Source organism: Loa loa (genome assembly GCF_000183805.2).
Source record: "Loa loa unplaced genomic scaffold supercont3.8, whole genome shotgun sequence".
Lineage (NCBI taxonomy): Eukaryota > Metazoa > Nematoda > Chromadorea > Rhabditida > Onchocercidae > Loa > Loa loa.
In genome coordinates, this window is record NW_018108188.1 from 288,085 (window position 1) to 303,566 (window position 15,482).

The 15,482-nt window shown below is 32.5% G+C and overlaps 5 protein-coding genes across 5 annotated transcripts; 1 reads left to right on the top strand and 4 right to left on the bottom strand.

The window, feature by feature from the left end:
- Positions 1–2,491: 2,491 nt before the first annotated feature.
- LOAG_07234 (hypothetical protein) lies at positions 2,492–3,010 on the top strand (the record flags this gene model as incomplete). The annotated part of the gene is made up of 2 exons (XM_003142768.1): positions 2,492–2,621; positions 2,799–3,010. The coding sequence occupies 2 exons, from the start codon at positions 2,492–2,494 to the stop codon at positions 3,008–3,010; spliced, it is 342 nt and encodes a 113-aa protein (XP_003142816.1).
- A 2,177-nt stretch (positions 3,011–5,187) lies between these two features.
- LOAG_07235 (hypothetical protein) lies at positions 5,188–5,354 on the bottom strand (the record flags this gene model as incomplete). Its single annotated transcript, XM_003142769.1, has 1 exon — positions 5,188–5,354. A coding segment is annotated over one exon (165 nt), but the record flags the coding sequence as incomplete, so codon positions are not given.
- Positions 5,355–6,690: 1,336 nt separating this feature from the next.
- On the bottom strand, positions 6,691–7,709 carry LOAG_07236 (hypothetical protein; the record flags this gene model as incomplete). The annotated part of the gene is made up of 2 exons (XM_003142770.1): positions 6,691–6,880; positions 7,504–7,709. The coding sequence occupies 2 exons, from the start codon at positions 7,707–7,709 to the stop codon at positions 6,691–6,693; spliced, it is 396 nt and encodes a 131-aa protein (XP_003142818.1).
- Positions 7,710–9,825: 2,116 nt separating this feature from the next.
- On the bottom strand, positions 9,826–10,255 carry LOAG_07237 (hypothetical protein; the record flags this gene model as incomplete). The annotated part of the gene is made up of 2 exons (XM_003142771.1): positions 9,826–9,960; positions 10,208–10,255. The coding sequence occupies 2 exons, from the start codon at positions 10,253–10,255 to the stop codon at positions 9,826–9,828; spliced, it is 183 nt and encodes a 60-aa protein (XP_003142819.1).
- Positions 10,256–13,072: 2,817 nt separating this feature from the next.
- LOAG_07238 (hypothetical protein) lies at positions 13,073–14,445 on the bottom strand (the record flags this gene model as incomplete). The annotated part of the gene is made up of 4 exons (XM_003142772.1): positions 13,073–13,225; positions 13,367–13,522; positions 13,818–13,937; positions 14,197–14,445. 4 exons carry the CDS (start codon positions 14,443–14,445, stop codon positions 13,073–13,075), a joined length of 678 nt encoding a protein of 225 aa, XP_003142820.1.
- Between the last annotated feature and the right edge of the window lie 1,037 nt (positions 14,446–15,482).

Genomic DNA, 15,482 nt, shown 5'->3' on the forward strand with positions numbered 1-15,482 from the left:
CTCTCTCCTCCTCTCTCCTCCTCTCTCTCTCTCTCTCTCTCTCTCTCTCTCTCTCTACTAAGACAAATACGAGTTCTTGAAGGAATTGATAGAAAACGAATCAATTTCTCTAAATTTATATAACAAATCTCATATCCGTAAAATAATGCTCGCAACATTAAATATTAAATCGTCTTGTTTATGCAAATTTCTGCAAAATATTAAGTACGATTTTTCTTTTTTTTCTGCTGAGAATTATGAATATTGGTATTTGTTGAAGTGCAATGATAAAGTTAAGACAGACTCTTTGCGCTACACATTTAAAAAATTAGTGTAATCTTTTTCAACAAAAAAAAAAAGAAGAAAAAATACTGAAAGAAGAGCAATCAGAGGAGAAAGATGAAACGAAAAAAAAATTAAAAATACTTTACAGTGCTCAACAAATACTTCAACTCAGAACTTCTAAAACCTCATTACTTAAGTTTCAACGGTGCAATACAATCTATACCGTAATATCATTTCCTGAACAATAGTCCAGTAACAAACAAAGTGAGGGCGTACCGTAAAATAGATCAATTATCTGGATATACTTATACAATAACAAACAGATGATAAACATACTTAATAAAGTTAATGAAGGAAAACTGATTCCAGTGAAAGGGATGAGAATGGTGACTCATTGGGAGTTGACAAGAGAACTAAATCAGAATGTATGGACAAAAATAAATTGCTAATAGTAATTTGAAATTGAGTGAGGAATGATGACTCTCTTGAGGGAAGCTATAAAATGTGAAGTAACTCTCGTAATTTCAGTGAAAACTGTGAAAAACAAAAAGAAAAAGAGGATGAAAAATGAACGAATAACAAATAAATTTGTCAGAAACAAGTTTAATCAAAATAAAAATTTAACAATAACAACTGAAAATGAAAAAAAAGAAACTGGGAAAGTCAGCAAAAGCATTGTCAACTTACTTACTATCATCCAATGATTATTATAACGATGGGAAAAAGGAGATTACTTCTTAAAATATTTGGAAGTACTTTTTAAAGTACAGTTATCATTTCATACTTTAGTATGTCATATGTGTATGTAAGTGTATGTATGTGTGTGTGTGTTTGCATTCAATTGTGGTCGTCTGTATGCCATCGAGATTAAAGAGCACATGTTCAAATTGTTGTTTTGATCGGTGGAAAAACGAAATCCAATGATCCGTTACAGGGAAATTTCAGATTTTTTTCTTTTTTAAATTTTATTGTCAAATTTATTTCAGTTAGACAATTTTAAAATGTTGAAATCTGTCAGTGACAAAATCATTATGGTGCAAAAGTTCTTCGAATTTTAACAGTGCAACAAATAAGTGACACATGCAATTATGATTGCAAATTTATGATGTTATTCACCAGATGGACTGGACCAAGTAGAATGATTTAAGATCTTCCCGGCTGAGATCTTACCTTTGTTTGAAAGAATCAGTAAGAGAGAGACATCAGGGAAAAAGAAACCATATAATCATTATATTCCATTTTATTCCTTCGTTTATGCATCTTTGCATCATTCCCAAAATTATATATTGCGGTAATTCATTCTCATTCATATAAGTGCATAAATTATACATATTGGTCAGTACATGTTTATGTCTGTGTATGTGTATGTTCTTTAGAAAGCTGATAAAGTGCAGCATTTATCGTCGAAGTTCCTCTCCTAAGAAGCTTTATCAGAATTGACAAAAAGAGCTCACTCAAAATGTAAAAGGCAAAAAGTGATGGAATCAGAAAAGCGCGCTTCAAATTCCCTAATATTTCTTGTCTTTCACAAGAATACTTTACAAAACGGTAGTTGACAAACGACATTTCTCAAACACGCGCAAGAGGAAAAGTGACAATGACGGGGATGAGGACAACTGGCTTATGTGTAAAATGTCTTCATACTTGAGTGAATAACGGATGTAAATCCGAACTATAACTAACTTTACCTCTTGCTCATCTCTCTCTTCTCGTTTTTCCGGCCATAACTTGTTTAATAATGAGAAAGAAAGATCCGGAGAACATTTCAATGGCCAGTGTCAAGTCTTTTATCTCATTGTGCTTTTGGCCAAGCATTCCTTCCTTCCCCTCTGTCAACTTTACTCATCTTATTGACAAATATCAAATAGGTCAGATGTAAAAGTAAAAAATACACTTTCTGAGCTACAGATATTTTGGCCAAAAAAATACTTTTACCTAGGTCAACATTTATCTTCTCCCTTGACCATATGCTTGATAGTTATTGGAATACAATAAATTGGAATGATAAAAACAGCCGCAGTTCAAGTAAGGACAGTAGTCACTGTCTGCGAAATTATATTGTAATTCTATCCTAATGATTCCATTTTTTCTTATTTTTTTATGTCTAAACTTTTCGTTTGCATAAACATTTCCCTCCTTTCCAACAGTGACGTAAACGTCTGTTGCGCCACTGATTCACTCCAATGAATTGGATGCTACGAATGTAAAAAAGTTTAGGAATGCAAATATGTTAGCAGAATATGCTCACTTATGTACTCTGTTTTTCTACGTCAATATCTCCTTTTTAAAGTATTCAGTAATTCGGAATCCGGTACAAGTAAAACTAAGATGTTTCAGTAATTCGGAATCCGGTACAAGTAAAACTAAGATGTTTCAGTAATTCAGAATCCGGTACAAGTAAAACTAAGATGTCGTATTTTGCCTTAATTTTTTTACTTTCTAATCACGCAAACAAGAAACATTGCAATCTATGTGGTATTTTTTGTTTTTCTAAAATGAAAGAATATTTTTCTTCAAAAATTTCATATTTTAAGGAATCAAATGGTGCACCAATCGTTCCAGTCATATTTATATGTACACTGTACAGGAATTAATTGCTATGAAGAGGACATTTGTCATCGAAGAATGTTGCATAATAATGGAAGGAGCGCAAAGGAATGTAACAAGAGTTAAAGAAGAAAATGAGGAAGAGAACAATTTTGTTGGGAGTGCAGCCAGACTTCGCCAGTTTTCGCCATCAACTTAATTACTGGAAGTTATTACGGAACAGGAACAGAAAGAGTTTTCATTGTCGATGTCAATTTCAAGGGACCATAAAATAAGTAAAACATCTAAAATATACTGCTACTTGACGAAATATCTTCATTCTGTGTCAGCTTTTCATCTGACACGTTGTTGCTGATGATGGTGTAAATTGCGAGAAGCCATCATGCATCAATCTTTTCAGAAAAAAGAAGCTAACGACACCATCCGGCAAATAGTTTTGTTAAATTTGTTAAAAGTTTCGGCAAATAGTTTGTTGGTCAGCTAGACTAGCTAGACTAATTGATGTCACAGTAGCAGTGGACAGTAATTCTCTCTGTCTGCTACTATTGTCGGATTTCGTTTTTGAAAAAAAAAAAGTGACCAAAACATTTCAGCTATTCATATATTAGAATTAATTAAAAACTTTGCATACATATAAAAGACAAACAAATTCACTTTTTTTTTCCGTTGATTTATTTGCTTGTTATCTAAAACCAGCGCACTTTTCTGATTCCATAAATAATACCCGGCGGTAATTTTCGAAACACTTTGTATTAATGTCAGTAAGATAAGACAAGACAAGAGACTAACTGTCCTTCTTTCATGAACAGGTTCTCATAGCATTCCAAAAATAAACGAAATAAATTTCAGAATTCACGCCAACAACATTCCAGACCACTCTTTCACAGAAATATAAAGGAAAAGTGATTGCTGCAAGTTGACTAAACAAAAATTTCAATCTTTTTAAAAAAGTGCTCTACCAAGAGATGTAATGAGATCTCATTTGTCGATGCTTTTCTATAAATCAACCCAAATCTTGGAGAATCAACTAAACACAACAAATGAAAGGTTTTGTGTTCCTTTAAATGTCTTATTTTCCATCGAAAGAGAATTCGGAATTTTAGTCTGGTAGTTAAAGTAATGTGCATAAAATAGTCAATTCCTATAATATTTATGGAACGCTTAGTTTTTTTTTTTTCACTTCCTTCGGCATCATCTTATGAGGCTGCAATAAGGACGATTTCTAATTTATTTTATCGAAATCATATATAAGCAAGAAATTTCACCCTTGACAAATATTTTTAAAAAATTTTTGTCAAAATAAAAAATTGAAATGGGTAAAAGTTAGGAACTGCGACATACTGAAGATTAATTAATTTGCAGCTAATGTCATCAATACTGTTTCATTTGAAATTAGAATTTATACCACTTCATTTCTGAAATATATTTCAAAATTTCCATTTATGTATAGCTAATTTCAAGGCAAAGCAAATATTACTCAAAATTTCTGTCAAAGCTTAAATATTTCATAAAGTTCCATAATTGGAAATTCTGTCATCAGCAATTAATTACCTTAGTCAAAGGTATAAAATCTTGTGTGAAAAGATTCACTTTTCGTTGGCCTTAATTCTCGTTAAACTATTTTGCAATTTTTCTTACCAGTTTAATGCAGACAAACTTTTTCAAAATGAAATCAACAATACATCTATCTAAAACGCACACTGCAAACTGCAAACGTACGTGAGGAACACTTGTAGAAGTAATAGTATTCATTAATTTTAATAAAAACTTTTGAAGTATTCTAAGCACAAATATACTTTCAATCTTTGCAACATTTGTTTTGTTTGGTTTTTTTATTCTTTTTTTTCTTTGTTTACTTGTGTAGTACTATTTACATTGTAAAAATTCCACCTAATGCCGACATCGTTTTTCTCAACTTTTAGTTCCGACCAGCACTACAAATAGAAATGACATGCCATTTCTTCTCAAATCGATCAAAACGATTAAGTTAATCAGTGTCTTTTCAGCATGCAAAACTAAAAAAAAAAAATCTTACATATCTGATCTGATCAGCAATTGTATCACCTACCAATCGATATTTGTTCAACAAATGCTATATGGGCAAAATTGAATTGTTGAACTAATTCATAAAACGGATGAGTTAGTTGACGTACGAGAAGAAAATCATGGAATTCTGTTTGAAAATCATTTTAAAGCTTTAGAAGGTCACCAAAGATACGAAATTGCTTAGTGTTGAAGTTGTGTTCAACCTTAACAAAGAGCTATATGAAAAGAGGTGAATGGAAATCAGGTGAAAATGAAGTGGAAAAAGAGACATGAAAGCGATCCACTTCCTGTATAATGTAAAGCAGTACTACACATACACATATAACTCACCTCTTTCCTTTCAGGCTTTGCTTTGCAAACCATTCAAGATTCGTATCAGTGGGAGGTGCTCGAGACAACAAACAAATCCACTCACATTTTTGCTGAAATGTTGTACCCACCTCTGTCATGCCTGCATGATGTCTGTCTGGATCTCTTGGCGATCTGCCATTTGCCATACTCCACTCCACAAATTTTATTTTTTAAATTATACGAAGTGATGGGACAGGCGACTTGCATAGCATGCATATGAGTTAAATAATTGATCAAACAAAGAGGATGAAATTAGTCAATCGAAAAATAGCACTTAGTCATTGATTAGCTAATGGATTTAAAAAGCAAAAAACAAAAAATAGCAAATTCCTGGAACGTTCTACTTGTATAATTGCATATTAAATTTACGTAATTTACGTTATAAGTTTTTAGAGCCAATACAGTATCAAAATTTTTTGCAGTGAATAATTGAATTAAGACTAATTAATAAAAATGTTTCGAAAATAATAATGACATAAAAACGAAATATTTTAATTTGATTTTTGATTTACTCACGGAACTGCATAACGAATTAGTTCACGTTTTGAAATTACATTAAACGTGTTAAACATGTACTTTATTGTCACGTTAAAATTGTCTAATATTGGTAACGATACTGTAAAACTGTGAATCTAATTAATAATTATGTTACTGACAACATTAATGGGAAAAGACATACTGATAAAAAAATGATAGTAATGGGAAGTTATAATTTTCTCGTGAAATCCTTTCAGAAATTTATTCTAAAAATAAAAAGAAATAAATTAATTCGCTGTGATTGCTGTTTAATTCTTTATTACTTATTTACTCATTTATTTATTTGCTAGTTTATCTAGCCAGTTAATATTTCCTTATTGTTTTACTTGATCACTTATTTATTCTTACAATGGCACAACAAGAAAAATGCATATTTTATGGGAGAAAAGGTTATGAAGTAAATCCGATTTTATTGAATGAATATGTGCTTCATCATTTAATTACTAATTTATTCCCTTTGTTGTTATCAATTTATTTATTCTTGCTTATTAAAACATTCAGTTCGTGATAAAGGACGATAACTGGCTATTTTTACATAAAATTGAAATGAATCCAAATTTCAGCTCCATTTCTGATAAACATTTTCGATTGATACTGTTCTATGAATAATTCCATTCTTTGGAGCATTGCAATGAATCAATACTTCATATCAACATGGTGATATTTTATCACCATTAATTAGACGAATGAATAACAATTGAACAACATGTCTTAATTAATTTGATGAAATATGATATTTGCAAACCACTTAACTATACCGTCAGGATGTTCAGTGTTGTTCGAATAAATTTCATTGATTCAAATGAATTCTGATGTATTTTAAGGATTCAACTTTACGAAATTACGAGAATTTAAGAGTAGTTGAAGAATCATTTAAAAGTTTCAGAAAAAATTTGATGAATACTCGGTTTTCTTTCTTTTCTTAAATATATTCATTCCTTAAATCTATCTGCTTACTGCTTGGTGACAGAGGTCAAAATCGTTGATACAAACAAAATTGATAGAGAAATTAAGATGATATCGAACAATTTGGTCTGCAAAAATTCCATGAAATGTTTGTAGAATATGAACAAATACGGCAACTGGTCGGGCGATATAAAACGAGCCAGTGGATATTGTTCCAGGGGGTCTTATTCTTTATTTTCATTTTTATTTTCTTTTTGGTTTGAATTCAGGAAATAAATTATGTTGAATCGTATAATTAAATTACTTCAAAGATGTCACTTAGCATTTAAAAAAGAGATTCTAAGCCCACTTTACATTTCAATTCAAAGCAATGTGTTGTAGCGCTAATGACAGCCAGGTAGTGGTGATAAGAATGAACTGAACTCATTCGATTTGATAATTGTCAAAATATATGTTTAGATCTTCATCACAAGACTGGAACGGTTCGATTCAAAATCTTTCCATTAGAAGTATTTTTATGGGACATGTAAATGCCATCTCTTAAAAATGTTTCTGTTTGCTTTGGTTAAAAATGAGGCAAATAAATTCTACAATAGTATGTAGTGGATGATCGAATTTAATATTAATGTAATATCATTCAAGAAGAAAGGAATGAATGCATTGTCATATCTTTCTTTGACAAATATTAAAGAAAAGTAAAACGATCGAATAGTTATATAATGAAATTATAAGAAATGTCGGGGAGATGCAAAGAAAGGAAAGGAGACAAACAATCGTTGACCGATGTATTATACTATAACGGTTTTGCTCATTGTTGATTTGAATAAAAATTGCAAGAAAAATTGTACAAACAGCGACACTAATGAACCGAATGATTTTTCATCGTTTATAACAATTCTTCCATGAATGTTCTTTCCAATCGGAATTACTTTTCCGGTTATTGATTGTACCGAAGAGATATTCTTTATGGAATGATGTATTTCCGGCTTAAATATAAAATGCTTCAAAATGAAAGAAAATTGATTTGATCGGCATTCATTACTTTCCCTTTGTGTCATTTTTTTTCGGAAGAAAAAGTATCAATTTCAGCATGAATATTTTAGAAATATTTTTACCTACAGCATCTTAAATTACTTAATCAACGAATAAACTAAAATAAAGAGTTCAATAATTGGTCAGCTGACATTGTAAGTCTCTTTGGTGTGTTAGGAGAAATGATTTGGTGCTTTTTTTAACGAACTTTTCTTTTACCTATGGAAATTGCAGAATACATCCACTAAGTTATTCCTGCTGACTGAGTGTCCCCCTTATTTCCCTATATATATTTGCTTGCTCATTTTTCCATTGGAAAAGGCCAGTTGAAGTCGGTTTGTGTATTTTACACTATTATCTAGAATTGTAGGATTAGCATTCAATTTAATGATGTAGTCGAACTGAATGCTTATTTCGAAGTTAAGTTAATATTTATCTATCAGCAATCTCCGAAACAAGCATGTGCTATGATATTTTATCAAACAAACAGACGGACAAATAAACACATACACACAAGCGATTTCTTGATAAGAGCAATATCGCTTAAAAATAAAACAAGGTTGAAAGGTTAAACAGGTTGGTGATGGACGGACTACATCCAGTGCCCAATAAGTATATGAGTAGTAGTCGAATTTCATTATCGAGAGTGTAATAGTGAGTGGCCGGACAAAAATAATGAGGGTAAAATTCATTTTTAAGGAAAAAATTGCCTCAAAAGAAATTTTTCAACAATCCATAAATGAAATGTTGAAAAAAAATGTGTTAATTATGAAGAAGAAGAAGAAGTAATACTAATTCGTCGTGCCTTTTTCTATTTTACCCTTTCCTGTTGTAATTCAGTCTTTATTTAATAAATTCGAAGTGATCTAGAAGAAAGCGATGGAATAAATTTCCGGGAAAGGAAAGGAAACGGATTTGTGTCAGATTCTAAACAAGAAAAAGTGCAACTAAGTGCTTTTGTTTTATCCTTTGCCTTCTTTTACATCCCTTTCTCATCTAATTTCATTTCTACTAGCTATATTTTTTAGCAGGGGGCGGGGGAGAGGAAAATGGAACTACAAGGAATCTCAAAATCGATCATCTCCATGTACTGTGGATCTTATCTTTCATTTGCAAATATTTCATCAATCATTGAAAAAGGTCGTTTGTTTTCCAATCATTCATAACAAAAAATCTAATTTTAATATTTCTCAGAAGAATCAAAAAGAGAGAAAGCGCAATTGTTGAAATTACAAGGGATTTCAAACACAGATAAATTTCTGACCCAAATTCTTTTCCTTTCCTTGGCTTAATTACCGTATGGTGAGAAAAAAGGCTCCAGTAAAATGTTGGTATTATTTGAATTTTTTTCTTGAATTTTTTCATGAATTTTTAAGAAATTTTTAAAATATATCCTCCTTGATTAAATCAGCCACTCATTTTTCAATTTATTTTTATTTTTAAAGAAATTTGCATATCATTCTACTATCTTTTTTTTATTTTTCACACTCTTTAATCGCAACCTTCTCCAACCAACTGAAATTGACTGAAAAAGTCCCAGTTTTTTCGATCACGATAGCTATTTTCCGGGAATGTTTGGCGAATTTTGAAGAATTCTTTGAACTAAGACTGAATGAGCCAAGTCCAACTATCCCTCTTTGGTGCATTTGAACAAAACAACACATGAATGGCCAACTGCAGTAAGACTAGGGACAAATAAGAGGCAAAATAGGTAATGCATGTGTGGAAAAGTTAATATTGAACAGAATCTGGAAGGAGACGTTGCCAAATCATTCTACGCACATAATGTTTTGTCATTTGATTATTGCCTAATGTCTTGTTGACACATACATTTTTATAGGCACTTTGGATTTAGATGACCTTTGAGAAATCTTCGAACAACAGCAAAATCCCTGCAAAAAAAGAAAATGTTTCTTTACACTTTTCGTCTTGAAACAAAATGAAATGAATACCAGAGAGAGAGAGAGAGAGGGAGAGAGATAGAGAAAGAGAGAGAGAGAGAGCCAATGAGTTCAGAATTTCTTCTTTCCGCTTGCAAATTTATATGTAAATGAAGTGATTTCATTCTTGGAAGTAGACAGTAGAGGAACTAATTAAATGCCAATGAATTAATTCATTAGAGCAGAAGCATTTACTATCCCCTCAATCCGTCATCATACTATCACCAAATGCTGCTGTTATTGCTCCTGCTGCTGCTGCTGCTGCTGTCGTTGCTGCTTCTGCTGCTGCTGCTGCTTCTGCTGCTGCTGCTGCAACGTGTGTGTCTGTCTGCTGCTGCTGTAATGTGTGTATCCGTCTATCTGTCTGTCTGTTTGTTTGTCTGTTCCGGAAGTAATGTATTTTTGGACTGGATTGAATTTCCACATATTTAAGCTAATTTCCGGTTGTACTTTCACAATGGAAGTCAATAGAAAGATGACACTGCTCTCGAGAGAGAGAGAGAGAGGAAGGGGAGTTTTTTTGTCACCAAATGGAAGAGGGAGGAAAAAGAGATCAACTGACGAAATGTGACGGTGGCACCAACCGGTACTGACCTATTCTGACAGACAGGCGGACACACCCATCCTTCCATTACATTATTCATTGGCCAGACACTTGAAAAATCCTTTGGCGTTATGCCAGTAATTCTTTCTTTTTTTTATTCCAACTGGCAACACAACGATGATGAGGGACCATTAAAAGTCCATGAGGAATGAATAGGGTATGTTTGGGAAGGACGCAAAAGATTGACATCCGGTGAAGAATGACACCCGGACAGGACCACACGGGAGAGAACAAATGACCTCTATCCTGACAATGATGATTTACAATTGCTACGTTGGAGGCCTTCTTCTTTCATGCGTTCCTCCATCAATTTTTCACTTTAACACTCAAATTTTCCATGTGAAAATAGCTATGCTAATGAACATTGAAATGTTCCAATTCAAAACTTAAAAGATCATGTATCCTCGGATAAATCGCCACGGGATAGGACTGGAAGCAGACTTCCGAGAAAGGTCCTGGAGATACTGACGGTCATTTCAAACTTTTTTGAAACGTTTGAAGAAGAAAGTGTCATCCACATTAGTCTAAGCTAATCATGACGATAAGCAACTGACGTCTTTATCAGACAAATGTTCAATTCTGGCCTTATCTTACCATCATTTCTATAATTGCACCATAATTCCTGGACTTTTTTCTTAATTTACAAATTTACTCTAAAAATTCACATTTTCGTAAAGCCAAAAATTCATCTACACGTATATTTGTTCGCACTATCAGGATGAATCATCATTTGGGGATAACAATCATCGTCGACAGAACACATGCCAGGGTATATCGTCTGGCTTATTGAGAAAGAGGAAGGTCAGTAGCGGTGAATGAATGGACCTTGGCTTCATTCCAGGTTCCCTCATTTTATGGCTCTGAAATTAGCCAATAAAGGTCATTTTATTTATATGTGTCTATGAATGTGTGTCTGTGTGTTCGTATGTGTATGTGTATGTGTGCGTGTTGTGTGTGTGTGTGTGTGTGTGTCATTTTGCCTGTCTGTACCATCCTGTAATTTGTTTTTTTTTTTAAATCTCAAGAAATGCACGGCATGTGTGTCCGTGTCTGCGACTAACTGAAAACTCATTGAGGACATCAAATACATGGGAAAATAAAAGCATTCATGAGGAAGATTCATAGCAGGCGACAGCAGGAATATACACATCCATCCACGAATAGCTTCAGATTATGCTCAACAGCCCCCTGCAGTCATGCATATATACTGCATCAACTTGTTTGGAAAGAGACTTGTCATAATGACAACAAGTCTTAGGCTCACCCCTCGATGATAGCCAATTTTAAACCATCCCAGGCCTTAAATGATCTTAGTGTATGAGACATTACAGGATGACTCAGATCTCATCGCTGTTCTTTACACTTTCATCCATTTCATTTCGGTTTTGCAGAGAGAATTTGAAGAAAACTCATATAAATTGACATTAAATAGCTATAATTTGAGGAAAACTCATCTAAATTAGCATTAAATGGCTGTAATTGAAATATAAAATGCATTTCCGTTTACGAGAGTGATTGTATGAAATTGAATGATAGGAATATGAAGTGATATGAGCATCCGTTCCTGAACAACAATTCCCGGGATGATTCAGAAAAGTCGGCAATTCGTATTTTTGGTCTTTTGGAGAAATCCAAAAAGAAAAAGAACTTTTGCATGTGAATAATTCCTGCTGGAAAGCAAGAATTATTTGAAAAAGATGGAAAATGTAACATTTTATGGATAGATTACCCAGATTTTTCCTGGAATTTTCCAATTCACGTGATATCTTGCTTTTATTATCTACACCAATGCTCTTACCATGAATACCCGAATAAATCGTCACTGCATAACCCAAGAAAGGCCTATGATTTCGCCTTCTTCCATTTTGAAGGTGGATTGACCTGACTGAAATTTATTTCAGAGGATAGTGGTAGAAAAATTTAGTATTTCAGCATATACTTGAATGCCTTATTGCTAGCACAACTTACAATAAAGTTACAAGATATTGTCATCATATAAAATGACTGACTTCAGCAATGTGAATGTAATAATTTTTCTATTCCATAATGTTAAATACAAGAATAAATACTCGGTATGTGACAATTTAGTAAGCAACTATCCTTTATCAAAGTAATACGAAAACCGAAAAGCCAGTTTGTTCGTAGGTTATTCCGCTATTCGCAAGCAATTATTTTTGGACGAAATGTGTAGTTCCTTTGCTTTATGCTTACTTTCTGATGAACAAATATTTTAAAACTCTTAACTCAATCCTTGCCCAAACAAATTAAGGGAATCAGTTTGCTGTAGAATATTAAGACAAGCAAACTTTCGATATATGACTTTTGCAAAAGCCTGTCAAAAGGAAATAGCATAAGAGGGTTAAAGCGGAATAGTTCGAAAAAAGAAATTAATTAAATAGAAAATGTGCGCATAGACAGTATACAAAGTAGAAGATGACAGTAATGTGATGGTTGAGATCAGACGCCAGATATTGTACTGGCAAGTATTACATTGCGTGCTTAATGCTTAGTGAAACTTTGGCCAATACTGGAAGCTGCAGAAATTTCGATATGTTATCTTTTGTAGGGTCTAAAGCCATTAAATACAACGAGTACGCTTCATTTCTATTAGACAAACAGCAGCTTTGTTATAGATAGTCAAGATATTTGATTTCCAATAGCAGAACTTTTTTTCCATTCAGTATGGTGATGAAAGCGCCAGGCTTTATCAATATGTAAAAGTATCAATAACAAGATTTTTGATTGAAAATCAAAGTTGAAAAATCTCATAGGATGGATTAATTGAAACTGATTACATATTCCTTTAAACCAAACAATACTCCGGAAAGTATCACTGATACAAGTATCACTGATTAGAAAGCACTAAGTCATTGAGACTCAAATCACAGCCATATTCGATTATTGATGTTTTGAATTCTTTCAACGCTTCACTCCGACAATTCCGTATGATTTCAGGTTTTATACAGTTATAGTATTGTCGGATGCCACGACATTTCTTCTGGAATTGTTATTACTTTCATAATATTGGTTTAATGGGCATATTGTGTCGGTCAAATCAATACTTCCAAAAAATTTTAATTTTGAAACCACTCTTAAAAAATTTATTAGCCTGCAAACGAGATACTAATTAGCTACTTACCAGATCCTTCCCCGGTTCTGCTACACCTGTAATAAACATCTGGCATTTTCCACTGTAAGCGGTAGTCACTTCCGCAATACATTCATAGTGTTCCATGAAACGGTTAATATTCTGCGGAGTACAAATGTATCCGAAGTGATCTCGGGCAAATCGAATCTGTATTTAAGTTTGAATTTATTCACAGTTCAATTAATTCAATTCTTCATTCATTCAAATGAAAAATTTCACACTTCAGTGAAGATGAGATTCAGAACTGCAAAACTTATGTAAAAGTTGGCATTGTCAAAATACGACTGGAATATATTTGCATAACCGTCGTAATGCTTTAATAATTTTTGTGAGTTTATGCAAATTTTTCAACTAATTAATGTCGGTGCTTTGGATTACGCAGAGCCTCGTTTGACTTGACTTACTTTTTAATTATTTTGAAAAATAAAAGGTGTCAACGAACCAATTCGTCGTTAAGACAAATCGTGATCGATTCAAAGCCAGCACACATAAATGTATTTGCATAACCGTCGCAAAGTTCTAATAATTCTTGTCGAGTATACTTATACATAGGGAACGATACCTTCAAGTTTATTATTAACAATGAGTGATATATCCATCAAATCAAATTAAAATGATTTAGTCCATCAGTTCATGGATTTAATAATTTAAATACTTGACAAAAATACTTCTGAATCTGGAGCAAATTATTGATTGTTGCATCATTCTATATGTTGTTCTATGATGTAATAAATCAAAGGTTCATACGGCATGGATATCAAGTTATGATGATAATATATCCAGGATAGCCGTATCAATAATAATAATTCCTTTTAACATACATTTTTCAACATCGGTCTCTGTTGTCGCATTTTCTTCCAGCTAAGCATCAGCGGTTGGACACAGAATCGAATCCTGGCTTGAATTTCTTTAGTACATTCCATGGATAATTGGTAGGAAAATAGTTCACCGTCTAGAATCATCACCGAATGTTTTTTTGGCGCAATTGAGGGTTTCATCGTTTGTTCTTCGAATGATGCATTATTCCGGATTTGATTCATATCTGTTTCTTCCGTAACTATTCTTCCCATATTTGCTAAAAATGAAAAGTAATAGAATCTGATAGAGACTAGATTCAACAACATTCCATATACATCCATCGATTATATTTTTTACAATCATTTTAATCATTATTGCGTTAACACATTCTAATCATTCACTTTTTTTTGCTGCCTCTAAATGTTCAAAATTTTACACGAAAATTAAATTTCTAAATGAAATATTTAATCAGAATTTATGTTATAGCCGAAATAATGGGAAAATTTATCTGCTAACATCTATAATGATTTGAATGAGCAGTGCAACCAAAATTGATGATTATATCTGCAAAGAAGAATTGTGTCTCCAGGGTACACTTCCGTTGTAGAGCACCGAATAAGCAGTCAAAAAAATGCGACAATTGATTACAATGAATTGTGCTAGTGGAGGTATTATGTTGAATGATACCGATGCATTCCTGTAATGGATACTCATCATTTATGGCATCAACTTTGTAATGTTGCTAATTGTTGCTTCTTGTTAGTATCGTTAACAATAAACTTATTTCTTCCTGAATCTTTTCAAAAAAAATTGAGATTGAGAAGTTATGGATGCAATGCAAAGTTAAAGATCAATGAACTGTTAAGATAAGGGAGAAATAATGATACCATAGAAATTAAATTGATAAGTTGTTAATTCTGCATAATCCTTTTTAACAATCAAATCATTTTTATTCCAATCTTATAGAACTATAAAATAATAATTTAAGCAAACTTTTGGGATAAAAAAAGTATATTTTCACGATCATTTTCAGATTTCATAATCTGTGTTATTTTGTAATAATTAATGGTATAAAAATTGCTAAATCTGTAAGTCAGCAATTTCAAACATCAAATTTACTTCAAAATCATTGTAACTTTAAACTGGCAATTATAAATTAGCACCTTTTCTTCGATTATTACTTTCCTAAGACATGCAAATGGTTCGAGTAGATTGCCATTTCCCGTTTTCGAGCAGATCACTCCAAAATGCTCATCCACGAATTCCATCAGCTTAACTTTAGATTGAATTATAATTCGACATTTATTTG